Genomic DNA, 26,960 nt, shown 5'->3' with positions numbered 1-26,960 from the left:
CACCAGAATGACTAATCTGAGCAGGAAGGAGTGAACTTAAATGGAGGTGTGACCAAATCAATTTAAATCACATTCCCAAGTTTTCCTATATGTGTGTTATTCCAAATATCCTATGTAACAGACCAGATGTCTTTGACTTTTTTATGTTGTACATTTGTCACAAATTATAGCTTTCTGTTAAATAAGAATAGGACTGCTTACAGGTCAAGCTAGTAGCTTCCTCAGAGAAAGCTGATGGTAGGCATAAGCTGAAAATAATAAAGCAATTTTATTCAGATTTGAAGAAAGTGTAGCAAAGGTTTGATATAGCAAAGATACTTAGTGGTGTACTATCTTTCTCATTGGCTTCCTTGTGATTCCCTGAAAGGATAATGTCTGCATGTGATGAAATGAATGGAGCACTGCTTCAGATGAAGATTGTGAAAGGAAGCAGGCATAGAAATGATTTCTTAGGTTAAAGTCATAGGTGGCAGCCAAAACAGAGATACAAGAGCTATCCAACAGTCCCAGTCCCATTTATATGAAAATGTAAAATTGAAACACAACTCCTAGAGCTGGAAGGGACCTTACAGATCATCTTGTCTAGCCTCTTCATGCAATGAGGAGGCTGATACATCGACAGTAAATTCGCAATGGAATATGTAGCATACATCATTTGGAACACGTAGTAGATACTGTTGCTTGCCTACACAACATCCATTTCCCCCTTTTCCTTCTTCTTTGCAGAAGCCTGTAAAGGTGTTCACCCATTAGGGAACCTGACCCTATTACCATTCCATACCAACCTATCATGGGCAAGGGGAATACAATCCTCTTGACTGGCCACTGAGAGATTAGGGGTGGGCATGTGACCCAGTTCTGGCCAGTGAGGCCTGAGGAGGGGTCAGCTGAAGTCCTTCAAGGAAAGGTTTTCTTTCTCTTAAATAGAGGTGTACAGGGAAACATGCCACCATCTCCATGAGATGTTGTTGCATCTGGCCGTGTTACCTCAAACTGGAATAGCCATCTTAGGGGATCCAGCCTTAAGACAAAGCCAACACACTGATGATGGCAGAGTAAAGAGATAGAATGAACTTGGGTCTGTGATGTTGTTGTTGAGTCAGTAAACCAATCAGCCCTGGTGCTGCCCTACTTCTGTATTTATTATTATATGAGATAATAAATATCCTTATTGTTGAGCCCATTTGAGATGGAGTTTTCTGTTACTTGAAACTGAAAGAATCCTAAGTGTTGCAGATGAAATGTGAAAGTAAGTTCTTTGGATGGAGTGAAGGACTACTTCCCAGAGTTAATAAAAACAAACAACAACCACAACCCAGGCAAAGGATAGGGATATTATCACATAATGGATAGAAGTATGCATTTTAACTATGGTTAAACTGTGGTTTCCAATCCAGACACACCTGGGTTGAACCCATATACTTACTGCTTGCTTGACTGTGGCCAAGTTTCTTTAAACTTTCTAAGCCTCATTTTCTTCATCTCTAGGCTGGGGATAATAATACTTACCACATGGGGTTGTTATGAAGATGAAATGAGATAATTTGTGTCAAGTATGCTACAAAGGATATGGTGTCTAGTAAGCACTAAAGGAGTGGTGACTATCTTGATGAACTATGAATTATCTTATTTATAGTGTAATAAATAACACTATAACAGCCCTGGTACTGCATCTAAAAGTGAATCACTATATAATAGTAATCATATTAAATGACACCACACTGATGCAAGCAACGAAGTCCAGAATATGGGAAACTCTACATGACAACCCAGTTCTTCAATAAATTGCAAGAAAAATAAAGGAAGGAGAGTTTATAGATACACAGAAATAGAAGAGGCAAATAACCAAATGTAGTGTGTTATCTTGATTTGAACAAAGCAGCTGTTTAAAAAAATCACATTTATGAGACAACTGCGGGGAATGTGAACACAGAATATTTGATTATCTTAGGGTATTATTTTAAAATTGTTTGGATGTGATAATGGTATCGTGTTATATTTTTAAAAGGAGTCATCTTTTGGAAAGATACTACTGGATATTACTGAAAAAATACCGAATATTTACAGAAGAAATAATATCTGGGATTCGCTTTTCAAATAATCCAGCATGAGAGCAGTGGTAGGGTGACAGGGTGGAGGTATCGATGAAACAAGATAGGCCATGAGTTGATAATGGTTGAAGCTGAGTAATGGAGCTTTATTAAACTGTTCTCTCCGCATTTTTTTTTGGTACCTTTTGACCCCCTTCCATATGATGAGAACTTTTTTTTTTTTTTTTTTTTTTTTTTTTTTTTTTTCTTTTTGTGGTATGCGGGCCTCTCACTGTTGTGGCCTCTCCCGTTGCGGAGCACAGGCTCCGGACGCGCAGGCCCAGCGGCCACGGCTCACGGGCCCAGCCGCTCCGCGGCATATGGGATCCTCCCAGACCGGGGCACGAACCCGTATCCCCTGCATCGGCAGGCGGACTCTCAACCACTGCGCCACCAGGGAGGCCCGATGAGAACTTTTTAATATCTATTCTCTTAACAACTTTCAAATATGCAATACAGTATTATTAACTATAGTCACATGCTGTACATTACATTCCCATGACTGATTTATTTTATAACTGTAAGTTTGTATCTTTTGACCTTCTACACCCATTTCACCCACTCCCCGCTCCTTGCCTCTGGCAACCACTGGTCTGTTCTCTGTATCTACAAACTTGGTTTTTGTTTTTGTTTTTGTTTTAGATTCCCCATGTAAGTGAGATCACACAGTATTTATCTTTCTCATCTGACTTATTTCACTAAGGATAATGCTCTCAAGGTCCATCCATGTTGTCGCAAATGGCAAGATTTCATTCTTTTTTGCGGCTGAATAATCTCTGTATTTTTATTTTGTTTTTATTTATTATTATTTTTTTAATCTCTGTATTTTTAAAATACAGCTTCCCTGAGATATATTTCACATACCATAAATTTACCCTCTTAAAGTGTATAACTCTGGGCTTCCCTGGTAGCGCAGTGGTTGAGAATCCTCCTGCCAAGGCAGGGGACACGGGTTTGAGCCCTGGTCCGCGAAGATCCCACATGCCGCAGAGCAACTAAGCCCATGCGCCACAACTACTGAAGACCGCGCACCTAGAGCCCGTGCTCCGCAACAAGAGAAGCCACCGCAAAGAGAAGCCCGCGCACCACAATGAAGAGTAGCCCCCGCTCGCCGCAACTAGAGAAAGCCCGCGCACAGCAACAAAGATCCAATGCAGCCAAAAATAAATACATAAATAAATTAATTTTAAAAAGTCTTTTGCCTACTTTTTAAATTGGCTATTTGTCTTTTTATTATTGATCTATAAATGTTTTTATGTGTTCTGATTATAAATTCCTTATCAGACATATTATTTGCACATATTTTCTCCCATTCTGTGGGTTGTTCTTTTTTCTAATTTCTTGACGGTATCCTTTGGTAAACACCCTTTATCAGTCTGAAGAGGTTCCTGTCTATTCCTACTCTGTTCAATGCTTTTATCATGAAAGGGTGTTAGATTGCACCAAAGACTTTTTCCGTGTCTGTTAAGATGATCATGTGGGTTTTTTCATTTATTCTATTAATATGGTGTATTACATTTATTTTCCGATCTTAAATTAACTATTCATTCCTGAGATAAATCCTACTTGGTCATGGTGTATAATCCTCTTTATATATCATTGGAATTGGTTTGCTAGTATTTTGTTGAAAACCTTTTGTGTCCATATTCATAGGAAGTATTGGTCAGTAGTTTTCTTATCTTTTGATGTTTTGACTAGTTTTGGTATCAGAGTAATACTAGCCTTATGGCATGAGTTAGGAAGTGTTGCTTCCTCTTCTAATTTTGGGAAGCATTTATGAAGGACTGGTATTAATTTTTTAAGTTCTTTAAATGTTTGGTAGAATTTACCAATGAAACCATCTGGGCCTTGGCTTTTTTTGTTGGAAATTTAAAAATTTCTAATTCAGTCTTTTTGGTTGAATTCAGATTACGTACATGGATGAACATGGATGAACCTTGAGGACATTATGTTAAGTGAAACAAACCATACACAAAGGACAAATACTGTAAGTTTCTCTTTGTAAGAAATGTCTAGAATAGGCAAATTCATAGAGATAGAAAGTAGATTAGAGGTTACCAGAGGCTGTGGGAAGTAGAAATCGGAAGTCACTGCTTAGTGTTTATAGTTTCCATTTGGAGTGATGAAAACGTTTTGGAGATAGACAGTGTTGTGATGGTGGTACCACATTGTGAATTGTATTTTGTTCCACTAAGTTGTATACTTAAAAATGGTTAAAGTGGTTAATTTTATATTATATTATACATATATATTTTTACCACAAATTAAAAAACTAATTATGTAATGTGAAACTTTTTTTTTTTTTTTTTTTTTTTTGCGGTACGCGGGCCTCTCACCATTGTGGCCTCTCCCGTTGCGGAGCACAGGCTCCAGACGCGCAGGCTCAGCGGCCATGGCTCACGGGTCCAGCCGCTCCGTGGCATGTGGGATCTTCCCGGACCGGGGCACGAACCCGTGTCCCCTGCATCGGCAGGCGGACTCTCAACCACTGCGCCACCAGGGAAGCCCAAAACATTTTATATGGGTTAATTGTATGGTATGTGAACTATTTCTCCATGAGCCTGTTAAAATATGCAATTATATAATTATAACACAATTTACTTATCTGTTCTGCTGCTGAATAATTGATTATTTCCAGTTTTTGTTGTTCTGAATGATGCTGCTATGGACGTTTTCACAACATGTCTCCTGGTGTATAGGTACGAGATTTTTAACAGGGGATATACAGTGTCTAGTGTTGGAATTTCTGGTTTGTAGGGAATGCGCATGTACAGTTTTGCAAGATAGTGGCAGAGTGTTTTTCAAAGTGGCTGTACCCAATTGTACTCCTCCCAGCATTGCATAGAATTCTTATCTTCACTGGTAACTGGTCTTGCCAAACTTATATTTTGCCCACCTGGTGAGTGTAAAAGGGTTACTCTTTGTGGTATTATTGTGAATTTTTCTGATTTTAATGAGATTGAGTATCTTTTCATATGTTTATTCACAATTAGGATTTTTTCTTCTATAAAATTCTAGTTATCCCATTGGATTATGTCTTTTTCTTATTGTTATGTAGGAATTAGCTCTTTAAATATTCTAGATATTAATCTTTGGTTGATTGCATATGTTACAAATAGACATTCCTTGCTACCAGAATTTATGAAGTTTCTGAATTCAGATAACCAGAGTTCAAATAATGAAGAATACCTAGTTTTCAGAATCTATTTCGTTCTTGATTTTCGTATAAAAGTTAGCTAGAATTTGGATAATGAGATAATTCAACATTTTATTCAAATATTTTTGGTTCCTAGGACACCTGTTTCTTCTCTTAGTTTCTAATTTGTCTTTTTATTTTCTTTAAGATATCTTTTTTGTTAGGAGTTCTTAATTTTAACGTTGTCATGCTTATCAATCTTTTATGAATAGAGCTTTTTTTCATCCTACTAAAGAAATCTTTTCTTGTCCTGAGATCATAAAGATATTTTTCTCTATATTCTTCTAAAGGTTTTAAAGTTTTATCTTTCACATTTAAGTCTGTAATTCAACTGAACTTAAATTTTGTGTGTGGTAGGAAGTAGAGATTCTACCATGTGGATAACTGTCCTGACATCATGTGTTTTATAGACCATTTCCCAGTGACCTACAATGCTAACTTTGTCATAGATGAAGTTCTCATACATTTGTGATTGTGTTTCTGGGTGCACTACTCTTATCCATTGGTTTCCCAGCATCAATATCACCCTGGCTTAACTATTATAGCTTCATAATAATTCTTGATATCTGATAGGGCAGTTTCCCTCTCCTTATTCTTCAAAAATATCTTGGCTGTCTGTGGGACTTTTCTTTTCCATATCAACTTTAGAATTAGCTTGTCATGTTTCTTGCAAACCCATTGCTCTTGCATAGAATATACGATCAATTTGTAGAGTACTGACATTTTGTATGATATTGAGTCTTCCTGTCCATGAACATGGTGTAGTTTTTCCATTTATTTAAGTCTTCTTTAATGTATTTTCATGTATTAAAATTTTTTTCTCTGTAAAGGTCTTTATGAGATTCATTCCTTTGTTCTATCTATTCTGTCATTTAATCTATTAATGTCTTAATATTAAGGCACCCTTGAATTTCTGGGATAAAGTCATCTTGTTTATGATGGATTATATTTTGTATGCACTGCTAGATTTGGCTTAATAATATTTTAAGATTCTTATATCCATCTTTATCAGCGTGATACCTTCCTCAACTGGTTTTGGTCATGGTTATACCATGATAGATATGGGATTGGGTGTATGGTTATATTATGAACTAAGTTGAAGATTGTTCCTGCTACTTCTTTTCTCTGAAAGAGTTCACATAAAATTGGATTGATCTGTTCTTTGAAAGGTTGACAGAATCTTCCAATAAGATCTTCCGATGCTGACTTTTTTTTGGTAACAAAATTTTTAACTCTAGTACTGATTCAGTTTCTTTAATGGTTATAGAACCATTCAGACTTTCTATTTTGTCATGTATTAGTTTAGGCAAGTTGTTTATGGTTCTAGCTTACAAATCCCTCTTGTTTTGATACATAAGGCTGTCCCTTTTTTATTGCCAACTCAATTATGAATTTCATTAAAAAATTAAATCATAAATACTTATATTAAGAGGACTTCAAGTTAGCTTAGACTTCCAGCTTGCCAGAACCAGAACCAGATATGAATTTCTTCAACTTTACTAGATATTGTCCCACAGCTCTTCAAAGTGGTTGCACCTATTTATACTGCCACCAACACTGTTTGAGAATTTCTGTTGTTCAACAGGAATCTTACCAATTCTTAGAATTGTCCAGTTCTTTAATTTTTGCTAGTCTCACGCCTATGAAATTGTAGTTTTAAGTGGAATTTCTCTGCTTTTTGGTAAGGTTGTGCACCTTTCCACTGGCCATTTGAGTTTTATCTTCTGTAAATTGTCTGTTCATATCTTTTGACCATTTTTCTAGTGGGTGTTTTTCTTCTAATAACTTGTAGGCATTTTAACATACTCTGGATAGTAATACTTTGTCAGTTATAGGTATTCAAATATATTTTCCCATTTTACACCTTGTCTATTGAAATTTTTCAGGTGCCTTTTCAGGATAGAGGTTTTTATGTTTATATATAGAATTTGCCAGTTGTTTTCTTTGTAGTTTGTATTTTTGGTATCTTGCTTAAGAAATTCTTTGCTATCCTAAGGTTATAAAGATATTCTAAAAGTGTTAAAGTTTGCTTTTCCCAAGTATATATTTAATCAATCTATAATTGATTTTGGCATATTGTATAAGGTAGATATCTACAGTTTTTTTCCACGTGGATGGCTAATTGTGGCAGCAGCATTTATTGTCATAGATTCATTTCTCTCATATGTGTGGGTCTGCTTCTGGGCTTTCTTTGTTGTCCCCTTCTTACATTTATTTGTCTTTCCCAGCATCACTACTGTAATAGTTTAGTTCTCATCACTTTTTTTGTAAATCTTGATGATTGTAAAGTTAAGTCTCCCTTCCTCATTCTTCTTCAGGAATATCTTGGCTCTTCTTAGCCTTTATCTTTCATATGAATTTTAAGGTAAGCCTGTCAAGTCCTTTGAAGAATCCTATAGGGATTTTGGTTGGAACTTCAATGAATTTATATATGAGTTTGGGAAGGAAATGAAAATTTTGCATGTCCCCATTTATAAACATGGTATATCTCTGTTTTTGTTTAAATCTTCTTTTATGTCCTTTAATAGAATGTAATAATTTTTCCATATAAAGCATGCTTCTCTTTTGTTAAGTTTATTCCTAGATTTTTTTTTTTTGGTATCTAAAAGGTTGTCTTTTCCACAAAATATTTTCTGATTGATTGATGCAATTGATATTTGCATAATGTGTCTTATAGTCTTTTGTCTTATAGTTTGAACAGTTCCAATGTAGACATTATCTGTGTTATCTATACACATTTTAGTATTGTTTATTATTGGTAAATAACAGTTTATTTCTTTTCAATCTTCATTTCCCTTTCTCCTTCTTTTTCTTATTGCATTGGCTAGGACCTCCAGAATAAAATTAAACAGGAGTAGTAACAGAAGCCTTCCTGTTCTTATTCTTGATCTCAGAGGGAGTGCTTCTAATGTTCACTACTAATGATGAGGTTTGTTCTATGTTGTAGGTAGATATACATAAAACTAATTTTGAAGTTCTGGTTGAAGAAGAAAAAATAAATGTACAAAAAATTCAATCTGAGCCACGAATTGTAGATATTAACTTTGGATTAGGGAGAGATCGATATAAAATTCACAGGGGCTTCCCTGGTGGCGAAGTGGTTAAGAATCCTCCGGCCAGGGCTTCCTTAGTGGCGCAGTGGTTGAAATTCTGCCTGCCAATGCAGGAGACACGGGTTCGAGCCCTGGTCTGGGAAGATCCCACATGCCGCGGAGCAGTTGAGCCCGTGAGCCACACCTACTGAGCCTGCGCATCTGGAGCCTGTGCTCCGCCAACAAGGGAGGCCACGATAGTGAGAGGCCCGCACACCGCGATGAAGAGTGGCCCCCTCTTGCCGCAACTAGAGAAAGCCCTCACACAGAAACGAAGACCCAACACAGCCAAAAATAAATAAAATAAATAAAAAATAAAATAAAATAAAAGAATCCTCCGGCCAATGCAGAGGACGTGGGTTCGAGCCCTGGTCCAGGGAGATCCCACATACCGTGGAGCAACTAAGCCTGTATGCCACAACTACTGAGCCTGTGCTCTAGAGCCCGCGAGCCACAACTACTGAGCCTGTGTGCCACAGCTAGGAAGCCCGCGCACCTAGAGCCTGTGCTCTGCAACAAAGAGAAGCCACCTTAATGAGAAGCCCCTGCACCAAACGAAGAGTAGCCCCTGCTTGTAGAAACTACAGAAAGCCTACGCGCAGCAATGAAGACCCAACACAGCCAAAAATAAAAATAAATAAATTTATTTTTAAAAAATTCGCAGGAACACTAGATATTTGACAACAGCTCAAATCTATCTAGGAAAAAACAACTCACAAAGAACCCTAACCATGCAACATCAAATAAGTACTTACTTAAGCCGATTAATTTCTGAGAGCTAGAGGAAACGCTAGTGAAGATCACAAAAAGGAATCATGGAGAAAATTCTGAGAACTGTGTTGAATTTATTTCAGAGCATTTTAGAACTGTTCTGGAGGTATTTTCTGACCCAGGATTTCTTATGGCTGGAGAAATTGAAAATAACTAGGGACAGCTTAGAAATTAGCTCTGATAAGAGAGAAGTGGGATGGCTTTCAAATCTCCATACATTTCTTGTGATAACTTTTCCCTTGCACTTTTACAGAGGACTTGATCTTTTTGTAAAGGAATTAAGTGATCATCACCTAGCCTTTTTCCTTCCTGGCTCATTTTCTGCCTCCTTATATATACTGTTCTGCCTTTTGGGAATCTCTGACTCCCAAAACTATCTTCCTGGTTCCTTATTTAGGCCTGTCTTTCCCCATTTTAATTCAGCATTTCCCAAATTGTAAAAATTCTGAGAAAAAAAAGGGTTCCATGGTCAAATGAGTTTGGGAAATATGGTGTCAAGCAAAATCCAATACCTTATTTTACTACAGGACTTCTAGAGCCTTCAGTATCCTAATGTGCACTGTGAATTTCCAAAAGGGAAGCATATATCGCAGTGTTTCCCCAATTAATTGATCATGGAACCCTTTTCAAACAACACCTAATAATACCTCATAGAACCCAGTTCATTAATTTTCAAATAAAAACTTCCAGTTCTTCAGTAAACTCTTCTTTAGTGGAAGACATGTTATATGCTATCTCTCTACTAGACTGTCGACTCTGAGGGCAATTTATCCTATTTTCTTGAAGTATTACCTGATCTCATTTATATATTGAAACTCTGGGGTTCTGCCTCTTTCTGAGGTCCTGGGATAGGCACACTGGACACCACCCAAGAGTTCATCTATGGCAGACTCTTGCTAAATTACCTAATTTAGATTTCAGGATCTTTTTACTATGCCTCAATTCAACCACTTTTGATGCTTTATTCAGGGCACTGAGCTAGGTAGGCACTGCTGGAGCTAAAAAGGATGAGTAAGATCTAGTTATACCTCCCAGGAGTATGTATAGAGGAAATAAGACAAGTACATGACACAAAACACGAGTTAAATTCTAAACAAGAGGTACAAACCACCTGGATATTCAATGGAGAAACAATAACAATTGGGCAGTTGGGGGAGGGGGACAGGTGGGAAGAATCAGGAAAGATCTCATTTTGGGATGTATCATTTGGGATGGACCTTAATATTTTCTTACATGTAGACAGAGAGTATTGGAAGAGTGGGGTTACAGGTGGAGGGTATAGCATATGCAAGGCATGAGGGTAAGAAGTTCAAGTGGCAGGAGTATATGGAGTTTGCAGGATGAGTTGTAGATGGGGTACGGCCAGAGCATGAATAATAAAAATGGAAATAAGAGTTGAATGCCAGTGTGAGTTAATACTGCTGTCCACAGGGAGCCACTGAAGAATTTTTGAGCGGGAGGGTGATTCGGGGTCCACGTGTTCCTCCCCCACTCTCGTCCTGTCTCCTAAACTCTAGTTCCTTTGCCTCTGTCCAGCACAGCAACATATCAAACCTCCAGTCTCCTAACCTGCCTGTAGGATACTTCCTCCTGGAGAGCTGTCCAGAGTACAACAGAATCCTGAGCGCTAGATTCTAGTAAACGCGCACCCACTCTGTGTAGAATACGATCGGAAGCCAGAAAGTTGAGGAGAGGGTGTTCAGATAAAGACTACAGATAAGAGGTCATTGATGGCGTTAATGACAAAACTTTGGGGAGTCATGATTTCAGGGTATCAAAGAGGAAACTGATAAGAAAAAATTGGGTGCAGATAGTAAATTCTAAGCAGTGAGCCAGGAGAATGAACGGTAGCTAGGCAGACTTTCAAGGCGCACAGGACTAAAATTGGCACTGGTGTGCAACGAAGAGTGAAAGCAAAGCAACTGGAGGGTTAGTTTGAGGTCAGCCACCCGGCCTTAGAAGCACTATCCCCCCTGGAGTGTTGAGCACACCGGACCCTCCAGGCTGTTGAGATGGGCCTGGAGAAACTGTGTGTGTTTAATGGTCTTAATGTTTTCTGTGAGGTCCTGGGGTAATCGGGTGGGAGCGGGAAGCACCCTTGGCTGGGGGAGCTTGAAGGTCCGAGAAAGCTGGCGCCTGCTGGGGAATCAATAAAAGAGGCAGAGCAAAGCTTTGGTGTTTTGCTGCGGACAGGGTAGGGCTCTAACCAGGCTGTGTCGGCCCGGCGCGGGGTTGCCTCCGGGGCCGAGGGCGTCTAGGGATGGGGCCCCGTAGCTCCACGGCGAGGGGCCTTAGCGCGCCCCGCTCCTCGCACCGCAGGGCCAGCTGGGTCCCGGCGCGCAGGGTGGAGCCGGGGCGTCGGCGGGGCAGCAGCCGGAGCTCGTTTCGCTCTCCTCCCTGCAGGTGCGCTGGGGAAGGCGGGACGCGTAGGAGAAGGTGCTCGCCATGGCCGGTCCTCAGCTTTCCGCCGCGGCCTCCAGCCCGCCGTCCCCGCGGAACGGCCTTCCGCAGCCCCTGTGAGGAGGAAGAGGAGGCGGCGGCGGACGAGGCGCCGCCCTCTTGGCGAGCTTCCCGACCTGGCGGCCTCCGCAGGACCCATGGCTGATTCCTCGCCCGAGCGGTCCTTGCGGGCAGCCGGACCCCGCGCGCCCCGGCCCTCGGCCCCCTCGCCGCCGCCACCATCGCGCTCGGTCTCCGAGGCCGAGGAGGCCGAACTGTCGCTGAGCCTGGCGCGCACCAAGACCCGCTCGTACGGCAGTACGGCCAGCGTGCGGGCGCCGCTGGGCGCCGGCGTCATCGAGCGCCATGTAGAGCACCGGGTCCGCCCCGGCGACACGCTGCAGGGCATCGCGCTCAAGTACGGAGTCTCGGTGAGCAGTGCTGGCGGCTGCGGGCGGGGGCGCAGCGAGTAGCGGGGCGTAGGGGAGGTAGCCAGCCGTCCCCTGGCGGCTCGGCCCCGAGCGCTCGCCCAGCGCGCGCTGCCGGGACAGCTACGGTTGCCAGAGCCTGTCCTGCAGCCAGAGGGGCGGGCCTCCAAGGCTCCCTCCCCCGGTGGGTGCATCCAGTTCTCGATGCCCTGCCCGCACTCGGACCGGATCTGCCGCGTGAGGAAGGAAGGTCAAAGAGAACCAGGGCGTTGGCACCCTGGGAGCCAAATTCGCCCGATTTTGAGTCCCGGTCGTACTGCTATATATTTCCTGAAAGCCGAACTGAGGTGCGGACTTGGGCAGAGAATTTTGTTTTCTGGGTAAACAATCGCTGTGATGAGTCAGGAAGGGTACAGTTGTTCCCCCAGGATGGTTCTGTTTCTATTGATTATGCTTCTTTATTTAGAAGTGAAATTACACCCCTGGGCTCACTGGCAACTGTGAATGTGACTCCTGTCGCTAAGCAGCGGCCAAGAATGTGGTCTTGGTGAGCTGCAGAGCAGTGTTTATTATAAATTTATAAGTGTGTGTGTCTTGGGCCTATTGCATTACACCCCTGGGAAGAACATGGAAAGCTGAGGGAACATATTGTTTCATTAAAATTACTTATAATTAACTCTGAACTATGTGATGGCCTTTTTACATTTGAGTTCTATATCAGTTTTCAGTGTTCTTTCCTGAAGCACCCTAGACAGCAATGGGAAGAAAGGTGATCTTATCTTTATCTTTCTCTTTAAGTGAAACTCTTTCTGGCCCTTCACCAGTGACAGAGACTGAGTCATCTCCTTTGCACACCCCCGCTGGTATGTGTTTACCTGGCAGGTCCTTCTATCCTTTAAACATTTTGAGAGCAGGGATCTTGATGTGCAGGCATGTACTGAAGACTTCATGCCATGATTAGTCCTATTCCGCCCTCTTGAGGGTTTCTAAATGTGAACATAGAACTTCAATTCTTGTATTTGCATTCATGGGGCCTGGTTTGAGTCAGAGCCAGAGGAAAGCAGCGTTGGGAAGTATCAGCAGCTACTTTCTGCTGAATGCCTGCTGTGTGCCAGGCATTGCATTTGTCTTGTTCCATCTTGTTCTTATTCAATTTGATTTTCCTAGTAAGCCTTGGAGATAGGTATAATTAATCTCCTTTTTACAGATGTGAAGGTGGATGCGAGGTAAGGATATTTTCCAAGTATTCATTGAGACCAGCTTGAATTAGCACAGTGACAAAGCATTTGCTTTGTCCTAGGTATTACTTCTGATTTCCATCCTTATTTATTTATTTACTTTTTGCGGTACGCGGGCCTCTCACTGCTGTGGCCTCTTCCGTTGCGGAGCACACGCTCCGGATGCGCAGGCTCAGCGGCCATGGCTCACAGTCCTAGCCGCTCCGCGGCATGTGGGATCTTCCCGGACCGGGGCACGAACCCGTGTCTCCTGCATCGACAGGCAGACTCTCAACCACTGCGCCATCAGGGAAGCCCCCATCCTTATTTTTATCCTAGTCTTATCAAGAGCTCTCTTAGCATCTTGATTACTGAAGAAGGGAGGTCTTTTCTGTCTGGTTTCTGTGCATCTTATCTACTAGGCCAGGCTGACTGCACCTAGGAATCCATGATACCCAGAGAAGTGTTGTTTCCCTGGTCCCTACCCACAGCAATCTCTCTGCATCCCACTGCCCTCCATAACTTCATTTGGGTTGCTTGGAGCTCCCGAACATCTGCTCACTGCGATTCTCCACCTTTGATCAAATGCTTTCTTTCTTTTTTAAAAAAATAAATTTATTTATTTATTTTTGGCTGCATTGGGTCTTCATTGCTGAGTGCGGGCTTTCTCTAGTTGTGGTGAGCGGGAGCTACGCTTCGTTGCAGTGCACGGGCTTCTCACTGCGGTGGCTTCTCTTGTTGTGGAGCACAGGCTCTAGGCGTGCAGGCTTCAGTAGTTGTGGCTCGCAGACTCAGTAGTTGTGGCTTGAAGGCTCTAGAGTGCAGGCTCAGTAGCTCTAGAGCACAGGCTTAGTAGTTGTGGCACAGGGGCTTAGTTGCTCCGTGGCACGTGGGATCTTCCCAGACCAGGGCTCAAATCTGTGTCACCTGCATTGGCAGGCGGATTCTTAACCACTGCGCCATCAGGTAAATCCTGATCAAATGCTTTCTAATTCCTATTTTCACTGATGTAGATCCTGTTACTTATAAATTTATCCCTTTTCATTAAAGTGTAAATCAGGTTTTTCATTACCTTTATAAAGACCTGATTTTAAGATGTTAAGCTCAAGTGTAATGAATTGGGAACTATAATCTGTAGCTGCAGACAGTCTGTTTCAGTGTTTCTCAACTGCAGCCCTATTGATATTATGGACTGGATAATTCTTTGTCTTGGGGGGCTGTTCTGTGCATTGTAGGATGTTTAGCAGCATCTCTGGCCTCTGCCCACTAGATACCAGTAGCACTTCCCCCCTCCCCCCCATCCAGAAATAGCCAGATATTCCCTGAGAAGCACTCACTGTTGGTTGAGAATCACTGGTTCTCATTTACTTTGGACCCTGAACTCTAGTTGATGAAATTGTTAGAGACTCTTTCCACTGGTTCTATAGAACTAGTGAAAGTGAAGATAATCACCATAACAGGGAATTGATATTCTTGCAGATATTAACTACAGACATTAATCGGATTTACTCATTGAAATTGATATTTCAGGTGGAAGTTAAAAAGGGAGAAATGTTTTTTTCATTCCCGGACTGAACAGAAAGAAGTTGAGTGAGTTAAGTTTCTAATATTGACTGCCAAGATCACCCACATCGTATTTAGACTGTTTTTGGTTTTTTTTTTGCTGCGTGGCATGGGGGATCCTAGTCCCCCCTCCAGCCCCAGGGATCCAACCCACGCCCCCTGCAGTGGAAGCTCAGAGTCCCAACCACTGGACCACCAGGGCAGTCCCACCCACGTTGTACTTAAATTAGTGTTTAAAGGAGTAGGTGATGAGATGTTGGAAATTTAGAACCTACCTTGAACCTGCTGGATCAGAATATCCAGTAAAGGAGCCCAGGAATGTTCCTGTTTTACAGACAGGGCCTCTTTGCTCTTTCCCAATGCACTGTCCCTGCTTGGGGTCTTTGCCCCTGCTGTTCTATCCATCTGTTGGGAACACTTTCCCTGATAGCTGCATGCAGGGCCACAGGTACGTGCAGATGTGGGACCTGTGTAGTCACATAGGCCCCATGCTTAGAAGAGCCCTGCACTTAATGCTCTGCTGTTGCTGTCTTGAAATTTTTAATAATTTGTGAAAAAATGCCCCACCTTTTCACTTTTCTCTGGGACCTACAAATCACGTAGCTGATATTGGCTGTGTGACTTGCTCCCTCACTGCCTTCAAGTCTGCGTAAATGTCTCCTCCCTGAGGCCTTTCTGACCACTCCATGTCATACTGCAACCCTCCCTCATCCCAGTGCCCCTCCCCCCTTTCCTGTTTTGTTTTTTCAACAGTGTTTATCATTCATCGGATTTTTCTTTCCTCTTTTTTCCCAGCTTCTACCTTTCTGGTGATACATTAGTGAATAAATAAAAATCCATGCCCTCATGGAGTTTATATTTTAGTCAGTGGAGACAGTTAGTAAATAAACAAAATATGTTATATATCAGGTATTGATAAGCAAAATGAAAAAAAAATTAAGCAGGGCAAGGAGACAGGGCTGCTGGAGGTAGCTGCAATTTCAAATGGTGTGGCGGTGGAAGACCTCACAGAGAGAAACTGAAACTGCTGGGGATGAATTGAGAAACTGTTAAATGTAATTCAAATCTCAGACATAGACTTGCTTGGGCTGGAATTTCCGCTGCTGTGAACTTTTTGTTAGGAAGCCCTGTATATAAACTGAAAGTGAGTGAGAGGCAGTGAGGGAAACTTATTTGCACAAACTTTTTCTTCATCTTTTTGTTACCCCCTGGAAACTTCCCTGTCCTCTACCCTCTCCAGACCATTGACCCCCATATCCTGAGTCATTTCCTATCCAATTTTATTCCCGGGGTCTTCTCTTTCGCCTCCAATGAGCTGCTAAGCCCACTTGCTTCTTCATACTTCTCCTATCAGATGTCACCTTGCTGAGAAAAGGTGAAATGATTATCATTTTAGGGGGAACAAGTGCAGTGAGTTAGAAATATAAGTGCATATAAATCTTTTGTGTTTATAACTTTAGCTCCTGCTCTTGCTGGAAATTGTTGACCTTTGCTGGTCAAAGGCAAGAGAACCATAACTAAATAGTGCCACCTGTTGTGAGAAGTATGGTGAAGTAGCCCTTAGTAGTTTTAGGTTTTAATAGGTTCTCATGCATTCTTTATTTAAAAACAGCTTTATTGATGCATAATTTACATATTACAAAATTCACCCATCTTAAGTGTACAATTCAAGGACTTTTAGGAAATTTACAGAGTTGTGCAACCCTCACCACAATCCAATTTTAGAACAGTTCCATCACCCCGAAAAGATCCCTTACTCCCCGTTCTCTTCTATTGTCCCAGATAACCATGAATCGGCTTTCTAATCTATAGATTTGCCTTTTCTGGACATTTCATAAATGGGATCTCATATATTCTTCTGAGATAGCATGGAGAAGAAAAAATCCTTTCCCTTATTAACACATGGCAATGGAGGAGGCTGATCGCCGCCACCAACACCTAGCACTTAATAGGAGACAGCGGGGTGAGGAGGTTGAATCCAGCACTTACTAGAACATGATCTTGAGAGAATGCTTTAATGTTTAAGTCTTTTCCTCTATAATGATGATAATAATCAAATGAGAGTTGTGTGTATATGGAAATATTCCATAAGCAACACAGTGCTGTGTAAATGTTAGTTATCATGGGTCCTGAAATGTTTTCAGAACAGTTTGTCTGTTTTCAAGGAATGGAGCGGAAGAAAAAGAAGCTTTGAATGTTGCATTCCCAGTTAGGCAGGTGGCCTAATGAAGCTGATCGAAAGTAGCCTTTGGAAGCAGCCACGCATAGCACAGGGAGATCAGCTCGGTGCTTTGTGACCGCCTGGAGGGGTGGGATAGGGAGGGTGGGAGGGAGGGAGACGCAAGAGGGAAGGGATATGGGAACAGATGTATATGTATAACTGATTCACTTTGTTATAAAGCAGAAACTAACACACCATTGTGAAGCAATTATACGCCAAAAAAAAAGCATGATGCTAGCTATCGGTGTCTATGCATTTATAATCATAAATAATTAAAACAATTTAAATAATATCAAAAAAAAAAAAAAGAAAGTAGCCTTTGGGGAGAGTTCTTGATCATGCCCAGCGGCAGCTATTGAGATAACTTGGGGGCGGGGGACGTTTTGTGAGTTCCCTCCACAGTGAATTCACCTTTACAAATGTATTTACAGGGGAGTCATTTTAAACAAGCTGTTGATGGTATTTGTTCTAGCTGATTTCACCACGGTCAACCTTGTGGCCATCCTGTCAGCTCTTACTTGATTATTCCATAAATTGTTTCTTAATAAGCAGATGGTAAATTTCACTGAATCATGCTACTCAATCCTGATTAGGAGACAGTTTTAAAATGAAAGCATTTGGTTGCTGTTATCTCCCCCACTAGTCATTTGCTCTCAAGAAACTGAGGGTAGTTCTGCATTACTTTGTAAAGGTCACACTTTCTATTCTCAGCGTTCATTGGGTAGTAGGAGATATTGAACAGAGGGCAGGTGGTAAAGCTGTAGAGTTTTTCAGCTCTTCCTTGTATTGGATCATGACTTTTCTTAGTTTTATGTGAGGTGAAATTCCCAGAACATTAGACCCATCCAAGTTCAGCTAAAAGCATAAAACATTCCAAAGCAAATTAAAATATCATTTCACTGTTTGGGATTATTTATATTTCTTATCTGTGCTATTGCAGTTTCTTCCATAACTGGGCTTCCTGTTTCCACTAATGCCTCTTTCTTACCAATCCATTTTCCATAAAGCTGCTGGAGTGATATTCAAATCATGTCACTCCCTTCCTTTACCCTCCAGTGGCTTCCCATCACATTTAAAGTAAAATCCAAATTTTATTTATTATATGAGTGGCCTGCAGCTTGCTCATTACTCCCTATTTCAGCCACACCACTTTTTCCTGCTCTGGGGCCTTGTAACTACTCTTTCTGGAAAGACTCCTTTTTTTTTTTTTTCCCCCTGGCTTTTTGCATGGCTGGTTTCATTCCTTAACTTCACTACTGATAATAGAGTTTGGAGCCTATGGTTGTAAAGGAGAACAAGTTAAGATCAAATTAAATACCTTATGAAAAAAAAACGCTCACACCTCAGGGCAGTGATAATATATTATGTTATTCATCTGGGCTTGTTTATATGAAATTTTCTTATATATTTTTACTTTGTGGGAGAAATATTTTTTATGGAGAGAAAATTCCTACCTCCTTCCTCCTCACTTGCTGAATACATGTTAGGATCTGCCCTCACTTGTTGCTTTCTCACTTTTAACCAAATTTAATGATAGTTGCTAACATTTTTGAGTGCTTCCTGTGTGCCATGCATTGTTCTAAGTGTTTTACATGAATTAACTCATTTAATTCTCATAATAATCATATTGTGTGGAAAGTACTATTTTCCTTACTTTACAGAAAAAAAAAATAGACATAGGGGATGCTTAGAAAGTGGTAAAGCCAGGATTTGAACCTAGAAAGTATGGCCCCAGAGCCCTTGTTTCTAACTACTACCTTATATTAACCTCTTTTATCTGTTTTCACCTTCAGTTTCAAATCTGCCCATCCTTAGATTGGTTCCCACCTTGATGCTAACTATGTCTGGATATCCCTGATGTCCTTGATGCTGGCAACCATGTGTCATCTTAGAGTCTAGACCATAAGGGTCAACATACACCTTAAATGCTTGCTGGCAATGCTGAGATGGAGAAGAAGCAGTTCCTGACATTGGGAAGCTCATAGACTTGTTAAAAGAGGCAGTTCTGTTGGTGAATCAATGGTAGAATGGCATGCATGAGAGCTAGGAGAGCCCTGCCCTTCACCCCCTGTGGACTCCCTGACTACACCCAGCCTTTTACTCAGTCCATTTGTCTTGTGCTTCCTGTCTTCGGCCCCTTGCCTGGCTATGATGGCCTGCCTTGCTCTGAGTGATGGATGTACCAGGGTCCCCACAGAATACATTTAGCGCATTCCAAGGGTGTGGCCAGAGAGGGTTTATCGCAGGGACATTTACAGAAGTGTGAATAGGATTAAGAGAATCAGGAAGGGATGGTGCGGCACCGGAGACTAGCAACAGCAGGGAGACATTACCCCTAGGCCTGAGGGCCAGGGGAAGGAGTGGGGTACCTGACACCGAGGAGAATGGGAGGAGTGGACAAGGGGCTGCCTGGTAGGAACTCTGCTGTAGAGGGATGTAGGCACCAGAGTCATGGTGTGGTTGTTCTGCTGGTGTCTTCCTTGGGAACACTGACTGGAATTCCAAGAACAAGGGGGCTGGGGGAGTGCAGTTCTGAAGAGGTCAGCCTCCTGCAGTTAGAACAAGTTCAAGAAGACTGGGGGATGGATTGGGAGGTGAGGGTGGGTTTAAAGGGAGAATAACCAACAAAACAGATAACTTACCACCCCTTTCTGGTTACTTCTCTGGGTTCATCTTTTATGCCTGTTTCTCTGATCTGTATTAATTAATTAATTAATTCATCCATCCATCCATCCATCCTAAGCACTTAGTGTGCATAAGATCTTTGTTAAACCTGGGAGGCTATAGAAATAACAGGTCTTGACCTGAGGGAATTCACAGTTAATGGCTGATGTTCCCAGCCCAGCTTCAGCAATCAGATCCCGGTGTTCCTGGCTGTTTCTGTCTTCCATCATTATTCCCAGGAAACAGTGTCTAGTAGCAGTTGTAGGCCCCTGCCAATAAGTATTTCAAGGGCACTGTATCAGTGAGGGTTCTTGCATTTACAAGTGACAGAAAACTCAAGATGGCCTAAGCAATAAAAACAAAACAGAGTGGCATTTACTGGCTCATTACTGGAACTGAAGGGTGCGAGGGTATTCTGGCTTCATGCTTTGATTCAGAGGTCTGATCGCTCTCCTTCAAGGTGGCATTGTTGTTAGGTTCCTTGTGGTGGAAGGATGGCTGCCAGCAGCTCCAGGCCTGTCTCTTTGTCACAGAAAAAATAGAGGTCCTTCACCTCCCAGACTCAGCAGAAGTCTCCTTGCATCTCTGAATTGTTCCGAGACGGGACTGTGACCTTTCAGGAGCCGGGACACTGTGAAGCTTCAAAGGGCAGGAATGAGTCATGTGCTCACCCTGGAGCCAGGGGAGGGCTCAGTGCCCCTGGAAGCCCATATACTAAGAGAGATGGAGGACATGGATGCTAGGTGGTGAAAACAAGAGGCACTAAAGGCAGATTAGGATATATCTGAACCTGCTATGGATAAGTTTTCAAGTTCTTTAATTCGCTCTAATCTAAGCCTAAACTAGACCAGAGATACTTAGGATTTTTAGATGTTAATTCTGTCTCTAAAAATGTACCTGCCTATTCATGTTCTTTCTCACCCTTGCCTTCTCTCCTTTAACTAGAAACTAGAACATAAAAGACCACCCTACACAAAAGATACTTTAAAGTAGTATCTTTAAAAGAAAAAAAGAAAGCATTCAATGTACTATTTGTGTGGATTCAGCTTATAGCTAGAAAGCAGGAGGAACAGGGCCCATTTTATTCAACCATTATTTTTTCAGGCTCTTTGAAGTGGAAATCTAATTTTTTCACTCAGTCGATTTAGCATTAAAGGATCCCAGAATTGGGTTCCATTAGTCATGCACTTTAATCTTGGTGTTGTATGGACTTTAGAGTGAGACGGAAATTCTGGCTCATACAGTTGCAGAGCCATATGCACTTGGTCAAATCAGTCATCTCTTGTGTGCCTTAATTTCTTCATGGGAAAATGGACAGTAAGTACCATTTACTGCTAAATTGTCTCTCCCTTTCACATCTATATCTTTACACCTATATCCATATCCTCTATGCATATACATGTATAAACTCTCATTTAATCCTTCCAACAACCCTGTGAAGGGTAGATGATACCTGTTTTACACATGAGGAAATAGGCTCAATGAGAGAAGTTAACACGCTTATGTTCAGACAGTTCGTGTTGGTGGAGCTGGGATTTGAAATTAGCTCTGTCACGTTCCCAAGCCTGTGCGCTTAGCTGTTGTACCAAGCTGTCTTGGTGACAGTACCTCACAAGAAAATTAGATGGTACAGTGCATGTAAAGAACCTAGCATGGTGTGAGTTCCTAGGCTAGTTGGGTGGAGAAGTCTGCAGATGCATGATAGTCCGGTGTGATTAACATGAGGGTAGGTATTTCTCCGACAGCTCTGCAAGAGTCCTGTCTGCACTTACCCACATTTGTGGACTTAGGCATGCCACTTAACTCCCTGGAGTCTCCCTTTCTTCTGTAAAAAGGAGGTGATAATATCTAGCTTGCAGTTCTGTTAGCAAAGTTAAATGAGGTAACATATGTAAATTCCATTCCCCCTTTCACCCCTACCTGCTATCCCCATTTCTTTGGTTTGGAGGAATTCACAGGGTATGAAAGAGTTTGAAGTTTTGAAACCTGTATCAAATTCTAGCTTCTTCATCTGCTGGTTGTATGATGATTCCATGGTACATAATCTCCTTGAGTTTTGTTTCTTTTATTTGAAAAGTGGATCTTCAAATACCTAATCCGTAAGGTAGAAAAAATAAGATACTCTATGTAAGGTGCTCCCTACCTCTTTTCCTTACCTGTCCCACTTCTACCCATTCTTCAAGGTCCATCTAAAGTCAAAAGAATCAAAATCAGAACCCCACCTTCTCCGTGAGGCCTTTCTTAACGACTGCAGCCCCAGCCTACACCATTCTTCCTAATTCTCGTTGTACTTTTTTCTTTACCACCTCCTGTATCCATTACATTTACCAAACACAATTCTAGAGATGGGAAGCACTCCATAAGGAAAATCACAGCACTAAGAATTTTGTTTTTTTAAATCAGATAATAGAAATGTTAAAATAAGATTGAAGTGTATTAAATAAGTGCTAAATATTCTACATTTTTTAACTTCAGGGATTTAAGGCTGCTTGGTAAAAGCTGCCTTGTAGGGGAAATAATATAGCAGGGAAAAACTAGTCTTTCTTCTTATAAAATTGTGAAAGAGAATTTTCTGGCACCCTTGAAATAACTGGGGGTATCTGGGGAGGTGACTAACCCTGAATTAAAAATTTCAGATCCAGAGATAGCACTGCACACATTTTGCTTATGAATATTTTTATTTTGTGTTGTATAATAAACCCTACTTTTGGATTTATTTATATGTAACTCTGTTGCTTTTTTAAAATATTTTAGATGGAGCAGATTAAAAGGGCAAATAAACTGTTTACCAATGATTGTATATTTCTGAAGAAAACTTTGAACATCCCAGTTATATCAGAGAAGCCTTTGCTGTTTAATGGACTTAACTCAATAGATTCTCCAGAAAATGAAACTGTTGATAGTGTTTCTCATGAAGAAGACCTGGTAGCGGCTGGGGAAGACCTTTCCCCTCCCAGTCCTCAAGAATCTGATGCTCAGCCCATGCAGCCCGAGGAAGTGTCAGCCAGAGATTTCCTGCAGAGGCTGGACTTGCAGATTAAGTTATCAACACAGGCAGCCAAGAAACTAAAGGAAGAGAGCAGGTAAAAATATGCTGGAAAAATGTCAGAGGCTGAACAAATTACTCTTAAGGTGTCCTTGCTTGGTCAAATTCTCTTTTCTTTTTTTGCTTTAAAAGCTAGATTTTAATTCTAGACAGGCATTTTTAATGTATAAAGTCTAAACAGAGCTACTGCATTCTGCATAAAGCTTTATCTGTTGCAATGCTTTTGTTTTTGTTACTTCTTATAAAATGTTTACTTCTTTGCTTTAATAGCATAACTGTCCAGCTAGCAGTTCTGGAGAGCATCCAAGTAGACATCTAGTTGACACCATCAGAGGAAGTAGTGCCCTAGAGATTACTTGTAAAATACTGTTCTTTATAAAACTTGCCAAAGACATTACTTGTTACCAGGTGTTTCCTATATAAGATCTCATGTGAGCTTTTATTCTTTGTTCTTTAATTTGGTACTAGGGCAAAACTTTCTCTTTCCTATAGAATTGGTTTCCTTCTTCCTTTATCATTCCAAGAATGGCACAACCTATTGTGTTTTCTTTTTTGCCCTGGCTACCAGGAAGCTTGCAGCCAAAATTGGTCCTCAGTTCAACTACTACAATATTACTGATGGTTAATATATTTGTATCCTTCTCCTTTCCTTAGTTGTGATTTTTAATTTCTATTTTATTCATATTATATGTATGCCTTTTGTTGTAGGTACCTCAAATCCTTTTGAGAAAGAGGTAGAATATAAACAAATATAAATGTGAATATAATTAATTTATAATTTAATATAAATTTATATAATATAAACAAATACAAATATATAACAAGTACCATTCTTTATTCCAATAACTGAGATAGCAGTAAAATGGGGACAATGAACTATTCCTTAGTAAATGTTTGCATTTCGTACAACTTTCAAGGCGTGCATGATATTATAAGTTGATATAACTCCTGCCCTTCTTTGGCAAGTGGATATTAAGTTGTATAATGAATGTGTGTTGGTTTTCTGAGTACAGTTTTTAAACACTGATTTATGCTGTGTTTCTTTTTTTCAGAGATGAAGAAAGTCTCTTTGCAGCTTCCCTCTATCACAGTTAGATGATCAGGGGGCATAATCTAACCTGGGTTAAGAGATGGTTAGATCATAAAGAAACCAACAACTGATGATTCAAAAGCATCCCTTTTGGATTCTCATAGCGTACATCTTTAAATCACAATTAAGTAGTTCCACCTACAGCAATTGCACTGAAGTGACTAGCTCCCTCTGGCTTTCTATCATTTTCAGTCTTTATTATGGCATGATAGCAAAATTGTATCTTAAAGCTCATCACTTTTGCAAGCGGTGGTAGTTTTTAGACTAGCTTTTGTAAATACTAGTTGACATAAAGCCACAGACTGTTTACATAGTCAAGGTAAAAATGTTTATTTCCTGAGAAATCCCAATTATGTGAAAAACATGGTTGCTGTTTAAGTGATGCTGATTTTGCTGTGTTTATAACTTAAGTGCTATATATATATATATTTCAATATGTATTACATATTCTGTATTACTGTAAAGAAACAAATTTTGTCTGCTACTTTGTAAAAATAAACTCCAAAAGTCTGAATGAGAAAATAAACTATGTTTTCATATTTTAGTCTTCAGTTTTTTTTAACAAATGGGAATATTAAATTGATTTTTAAATTATAGTTTTAAATGGTGACAGCTTCTCCTCTACTTTAATGGTCTTTATTATTATTACTGCAGTTTTGAAAAAGGTTTCAATAATCTAAAAGCCAATACATTGCAATTACTAGTAACCTTTGCATTTAAATAATATCTGACTTGGTGTCTTTCAGATATAGTGAAAATATGGAATATATCAAAAGAAGAAGTAAACAACACCATGACTGGACACACTGGTGAATTTTAGCTTAGATTTCATTGATAAGTCACTTTATAGAATGTTTTACAGCATTTTACAGTCAAATGCTCATTTGAATTGAAGGGTTAGGTTTTTATTCACATAATTTGTCTTAGTTTTTTATATGTACAGGTTACAGCAGTAAAGTTTAAGCAATGTATTATTTGCAATTAAATTTTTTTGATCTCCATTTCTATTCAAGTATCAGGTTAAATAAGTCTTTAAGCTTCCACAAAAATTCCTTGTATTTATCCCTCACCAGCATCCCAAAAGGAGTCTGCTTTCTGTGAGGCAAGAAGGACCTTGTTTCCCTTCTCTTCTCCCTCTTTTCTTTTTCCTCATTTTCTTCTCCCTGCCTTGCTCCTCCAGGTCTTCCATTAAGCAGGAAACAAGTGCCCTTAGGTGTTGGTGCAGCAGAACTTGTAGAACCAGAACTGCATATATCTACCCCTTGAGACTAACAGGGACATGAATGGGAAAACAGTAGCTGTTTGCCCATGTCTTGAATTTCTTGTTTGTTCATAACGTCCACAATCCCTTGTATTTTGGGTTTTTTTCCTCATTATTTTTTCTCATAATAACCTCTTTTTTTATTTCTCATGTTTCTTTTTCCTCACGTTATTATCATCTTTGCTATAGGGTGATCTCCTTGTCATGCTTTGCTATTTTCTTGTATCCACCACTACCTGAACTATGGGGAGGTAGTTGGAAAAGCAGAAAGCTAAAAGAAAAAAATAAAGGAAGGGAAACAGTTGTGTATGTAAGAAAAGGTCAAGGCCTCTAAAAAAGTCCAGCGATTTTTTTTAATGTTAATAGTTTTTATGCTATTTAACATAAAATAATCTGAAATTTGAGAGCAATCCAAAAGACACAAGTCCAAAAACACTATCCAAAAGACATAAGTTCAAATTTGAAATGAAGACCACAATCTCAAAAACATTTTTCTGAGTTTTTTATTTTTGCCTAAGGTCTCTCTTAGCAATTCCTAGCCAAAACATCTCTTCCCTCATCTCCAAGTTACTAAAAACTGAATTCACTGAGACCACAGTTGAAACGTCCTGGACTAGAGTTCTTTAGTTGCTGCCTTGCACACGGAAGTGCTGTGGAGGAGGGAACTAAGACAAGAACCTGGGTTCTAATCCTGGCTTTACCACTTCTTGGCCATCAGAGTTTGAGCATGTCCAGTGCTCTTTTTTATTTATTTATTTATTTATTTATTTCGGTACGCGGGCCTCTCACTGTTGTGGCCTCTCCCGTTGCGGAGCACAGGCTCCGGACGCGCAGGCTCAGCGGCCATGGCTCACGGGCCCAGCCGCTCCGCGGCACGTGGGATCCTCCCGGACCGGGGCACGAACCCGCATCCCCTGCGTCGGCAGGCAGACTCTCAACCACTGCGCCACCAGGGAAGCCCCCAGTGCTCTTTTTGTGAACCTCATGTATGAAACAGGACTGAAGATCTGCATTCTGTCCTGCTTATCAGTAGGAGCTAAGGAATGTCAATGTGCTCTGAAAGCTACAATGAACTCCCTTAGTAAATGTCTTATTTTTAAAAATACTGCATAGATATTTAGATAAACTATAGAAAAGTGAATGGTTAAAGTGCTTGAGTCATAATCAGTTAATTCTCTCTAATGTAGAGGCAGCGTGTCTGGACTAAAGGCCATGGTGAAGTCCAGTCAGCCATGTTATCAAAGATGACTCATGAAAACAGTCTGACTCATTGTGCTTTGGCAAGTATAGTTCCAGCAAAGACGTTTTTAGTTCCCTCTCACCATTCACCAATGGGTATTGGCTTCTCTAGAACATACTGAGTTTTGTTTCTGTGTGTGTCAGGCTGTGGTTTTTGTGTTTGCAATTCTAGAGAGGGTGGGGAAGAGCAGCAGTGGTCTCCTCCCTGTGAAAACAGCCTCTTGTAGCTTTCCTGTATGTTCCCCGGTCCTCACCAAAAACTGAATATGAAGTAGGGACGTTCAAGACAGGTGTCAGAAGCCATCTGAAGTAGTGACAGCTGATATATATAGCATTAAGTTATTTTTATGATTTTCAACTGAAATGTATAGAAAAATATTTATGTACTTAACTTATACTGAATAATACATTTTCAAAGCATTCTTTGGTTTGTTAATTCAAAGCATTAACACTTCCGGAGGCCCCTTGGGTCACTGTGTGTTGTTTCCAGGACTGTGTTGGTGGTGGTGGCTGAGGAATAGGGGTTGCGGGGATCTGACATTCATTAACCTTGTCCTCTAGGGAAACTTTTACCAGCTTTGGTTCACAGGGGAGGGAATGATTTTTATCTCTATATCTATCCTACTTCCTGGCCCTCTTGCTC

General features: G+C 40.7%; 1 protein-coding gene across 3 annotated transcripts; it reads left to right on the top strand.

Moving 5' to 3' along the window:
- The first annotated feature begins 11,665 nt into the window (after positions 1-11,665).
- Positions 11,666-24,296, top strand: LYSMD2 (LysM domain containing 2). Of its 3 annotated transcripts, none has more exons than XM_081228035.1 (3): positions 11,666-12,019; positions 22,436-22,764; positions 23,780-24,296. In XM_081228035.1, exons 1-3 carry the CDS (start codon positions 11,747-11,749, stop codon positions 23,820-23,822), a joined length of 645 nt encoding a protein of 214 aa, XP_081084161.1. In that variant the 5' UTR covers positions 11,666-11,746; the 3' UTR covers positions 23,823-24,296. The 3 variants fall into 3 exon arrangements, with proteins under 3 accessions (XP_081084161.1, XP_081084162.1, XP_081084163.1); XM_081228036.1 differs by lacking the exon at positions 11,666-12,019 and adding an exon at positions 12,089-12,363; XM_081228037.1 differs by lacking the exon at positions 11,666-12,019 and adding an exon at positions 12,481-12,563.
- Positions 24,297-26,960: the final 2,664 nt, after the last annotated feature.

The sequence above is a fragment of the Mesoplodon bidens genome, assembly GCF_964165515.1.
Source record: "Mesoplodon bidens genome assembly, chromosome: 3".
Taxonomy (NCBI): domain Eukaryota; kingdom Metazoa; phylum Chordata; class Mammalia; order Artiodactyla; family Ziphiidae; genus Mesoplodon; species Mesoplodon bidens.
Note: the sequence above shows the minus strand (reverse complement) of the source record. Positions and strands in the feature narration are given on the sequence as shown.

Coding starts and splice junctions, on each gene's coding strand:
- LYSMD2 (XM_081228035.1), top strand. CDS start 11,747: ATGGCTGATTCCTCGCCCGAGCGGTCCTTGCGGGCAGCCGGACCCCGC. Junction 12,020..22,435: donor CGCTCAAGTACGGAGTCTCG/GTGAGCAGTGCT, acceptor AAAATATTTTAG/ATGGAGCAGATTAAAAGGGC. Junction 22,765..23,779: donor AAACTAAAGGAAGAGAGCAG/GTAAAAATATGC, acceptor TCTTTTTTTCAG/AGATGAAGAAAGTCTCTTTG.